We start from the raw sequence: 3,315 nt of genomic DNA, 5'->3' as shown, positions 1-3,315 counted from the left end.
AGAGTGAAAACAATTTCCTAATTTCTGAAAAATGATTTCCTCCTGATTGATGTAAAATATGTTAGGTGTTCTTCAAAAGACACCATGAATTATTTTTATCTCACCACCTTAAAAATGAAAATCAATCTTGCTTCAAGAAAGCCCGTTCTAGTGAATTTGATTTCCAAGGTGGCCTAGAGCTGATATTAATTTCAGGTGTGACYGACACTGTTTCTGCTCTGTCATTTAGACCAGACCTCTAACTGCCGCTGTATTTTCTGTCCTAATGTCAGATTTGCTCTTATTAAAAATAACATGGATTGCTTTAATAAGAGCAAATCTTATTTCGGAAMGAAAATTAACCGAACACTCCGGTTAAAGTGTTCGGTTAMACTTTAACTGAACATATATCTCCTAATGACTTATTAAAAGTCATTTTTTTGGAGTCAGACCTTCTGTTGTGTCCAGGTGAAGATGTTGTTCCACATCCTGGCCTCCACCAGGCTCTCCACCTGAAAGTTAGGCCAAAACTGAAACATGCAAACATCCCACCAATGAACCGTATGAAGATGTCGTTATATGTGCCAAAAGTAAAGTGAAGCAACAAAATAAAAATGACTGATAAAACATGTTGCTGTAATACCTTTAGCATTAAAACCACATGCTGCTAGCTGCTGCAGGAAGCTAGAAAAGGCTGTTTTGTAAAGCTCCCATGAATCTTTTTCTTTCAAGGTCCTAAAATTCTTCACAAACCATTGGTTAATTTCTTTTCTTGTGTTGCAAACATTAGGCTGTAATCAGCCACCATAATAAAGGCTCCTCTTCTGATGAATATCCCTGGAGAAAGTTTTCCAGGTTTAGCAAATAATGTCTTTAAGATTACTTTGTATATTCATTCTGAATTAATCTGAATAAACTTCACACTTGTTGGTTTGGTTAAAAATKAGCTCTGAATAACTGTGGACATGATCAGTGRCTGCTTTATTTGATATTTATCAATCTAGAACTCAAGGTTACCTTGAATGATTTATAATTAAAGTATTCCGTTTGGCTCTAATTATATATTYCATGTGAATTCATCACTGGGTTACAGAAACTTGATGGACATTATTAGTTGGCCTTATTGTTAGTGAGCTGTTTGCTCCATGAAAATAAAAATTATGTCCCCTTTAAATGCCATGAATCTCCACCATCTTAATAAACTTAATATTTTCTCTTTAAAGTGTTTGCAGTGTTCCAGATTATTTTTATGGAAGGGTGAAGCGCAAAAGTCACAACAGAATTCATTCTYGTGTTACTATAAACTTGCTTTTTATACTTTGTTGACCATTCTGGGCCGCCATAGAATTTATTCTTACATGTCTTAGCTTTCCTTTGATACCAATCGGATTCATTCAGCTGCTGTAGTTGTGAAAAAATGCTCCATTTATGTTGGATAAGTCATTTCAGAGAGGAAACATCCTGAAATCTCCCGATAACAGCGTATTTATGATGGAAGCAGATGAATATGTCTCCTYATACCTGTGAAGCTGCGTGTGGTTTGAGATACTGACATGTAACAGCCACAGGAAGGCTGTTTGTGGTTTTGACTTTACCTTTGACAGGTAGAAAAATGGTCCACTCTGGTGTTCAAGCAGTGTCCTTCCACAGTGATACATGAGTAGGCCAAAGTCAAACAGAGGACCAGGAGCTTCCTTTCCCTCCACCTGATGGTTTTGGTTTCAGTAAATATCAACATGAAGACTTCCAAACCCCTCAGCTTTACTGTGCCCATGGCAAACAATCATTTTGTGTTTGCCATGCTGGGTGATTTAAGTGACATACATGCAGCCAAAGTAACCTTATGGAGCATAAATAAACGTGGCAGCARMATGTTACCATCATGTTGTGCTCCACCATGTTCCAGGCCCGGGGACGCAGCATCAGGACCGGGGCCCGGGAGATGTGTGGGGCCCCTGCATTCCCACAAGAGAATNCATCCCAGCGCCCCCCTTTTGTAAAAATGTCCGCCAGCGCCCCCTGCCGTCCTCTGAACGCCCCCTGGGGGGCGGTACCGCCCACGTTGAGAACCGCTACACTAAAGCCAAAATTAGCAACTGGTGTGTCTGATACAAAACTTTTAGTTTAATAGAAAACTGTCTGGAAAACACTGAAGGAGAAAGTAATATTGTGTCATATAAGAAAAAATWATTTTCCCTAAAACAAAAATTTATAAACTTTGTGTTACAAACGATAACAATTATTTATGGGTTTCTAGCTTGTTCATTTTTTAATAAAAATGAGCTCAACTGTCCTCACACCTCCTCTGTAAAACCACTTCATCAGTGTGTGCACGCGCGTATGTGTGTGTGTATTGCATTTTCTCCTGTGTTTGAAACTCCCTGATGATGCAGCCTCACACAGAGCCAGAGGAAAGGCCTCAAGCTGTGGCGTTGTGCTGTTTGTACCTTTCCACAGAGTCCAGCACTGTGCTGTAGGCGTGTGTGTGCTGGCTGTGAGGAAGCAGTGGAGCAGCCATGCCTCCTGTGGCCAGCGCTCCCCGTCTGTGACACGTCTGAACCAGCAGGTCCATGTAGCTCCGCAGAAAACGTTTCTCCATGTTCACGTACTTGCTGCGGTCCGGCAGCAGGAAGTCSTGACGATGACCTGCAGGATGTRACCCCTTGTGACCCCTTGTGCTCTGTTGGTTATGTTAAAGTAGCAGGCAACACATGGGGCTCACCGAACTTATTGACGAAGGAAGCAGAGTAATCCCAGATGCCACAGTTGAGCCCTGCTGAATGTTCCCGCAGCTCATAGAGAATCTCCTCCATTTCAAACGTTGCCAACACGTTTTCTATCAGCACCGTCGCCTTGATGCAGCCCAGTGGAAGACCCAGCTGCACATAAACACGCACACACATACATTCATACAGACAACCACAAACCCAGAAGGAACACTTCCATTTAATAATCCTAAAACAACCCGGCTATCGTCTGCAGTTCAACACAGAAGATAGCYGGGWAGAGTGAAAACAATTTCCTAATTTCTGAAAAATGATTTCCTCCTGATTGATGTAAAATATGTTAGGTGTTCTTCAAAAGACACCATGAATTATTTTTATCTCACCACCTTAAAAATGAAAATCAATCTTGCTTCAAGAAAGCCCGTTCTAGTGAATTTGATTTCCAAGGTGGCCTAGAGCTGATATTAATTTCAGGTGTGACYGACACTGTTTCTGCTCTGTCATTTAGACCAGACCTCTAACTGCCGCTGTATTTTCTGTCCTAATGTCAGATTTGCTCTTATTAAAAATAACATGGATTGCTTTAATAAGAGCAAATCTTATTTCGGAA

The 3,315-nt window shown here is 40.8% G+C and overlaps 1 protein-coding gene and 1 long non-coding RNA gene across 2 annotated transcripts in view; both read right to left on the bottom strand.

Annotated features, from left to right (window-relative positions):
* The window catches only part of ugl (ureidoglycolate lyase), a 19,132-nt gene that overhangs the window by 6,671 nt on the left and 9,146 nt on the right, over positions 1 to 3,315 (bottom strand). The window contains exons 4-5 of the mRNA XM_017307013.1: positions 2,702 to 2,918; positions 2,427 to 2,625 (exon numbers count right to left, since the gene is read on the bottom strand). Coding sequence (XP_017162502.1) covers positions 2,427 to 2,625; positions 2,702 to 2,918 — 416 coding nt within the window. The remainder of the gene's footprint in view (positions 1 to 2,426; positions 2,626 to 2,701; positions 2,919 to 3,315) is intronic.
* On the bottom strand, positions 432 to 1,935 carry LOC103471158 (uncharacterized). Its single transcript, XR_534594.1, has 3 exons — positions 1,858 to 1,935; positions 1,575 to 1,685; positions 432 to 491 (listed from the first exon to the last, which is right to left on the bottom strand). It is a non-coding gene; the product is annotated as an uncharacterized LOC103471158 (long non-coding RNA).

This window comes from Poecilia reticulata, linkage group LG10, assembly GCF_000633615.1.
Source record: "Poecilia reticulata strain Guanapo linkage group LG10, Guppy_female_1.0+MT, whole genome shotgun sequence".
Lineage (NCBI taxonomy): Eukaryota > Metazoa > Chordata > Actinopteri > Cyprinodontiformes > Poeciliidae > Poecilia > Poecilia reticulata.
Note: the sequence above shows the minus strand (reverse complement) of the source record. Positions and strands in the feature narration are given on the sequence as shown.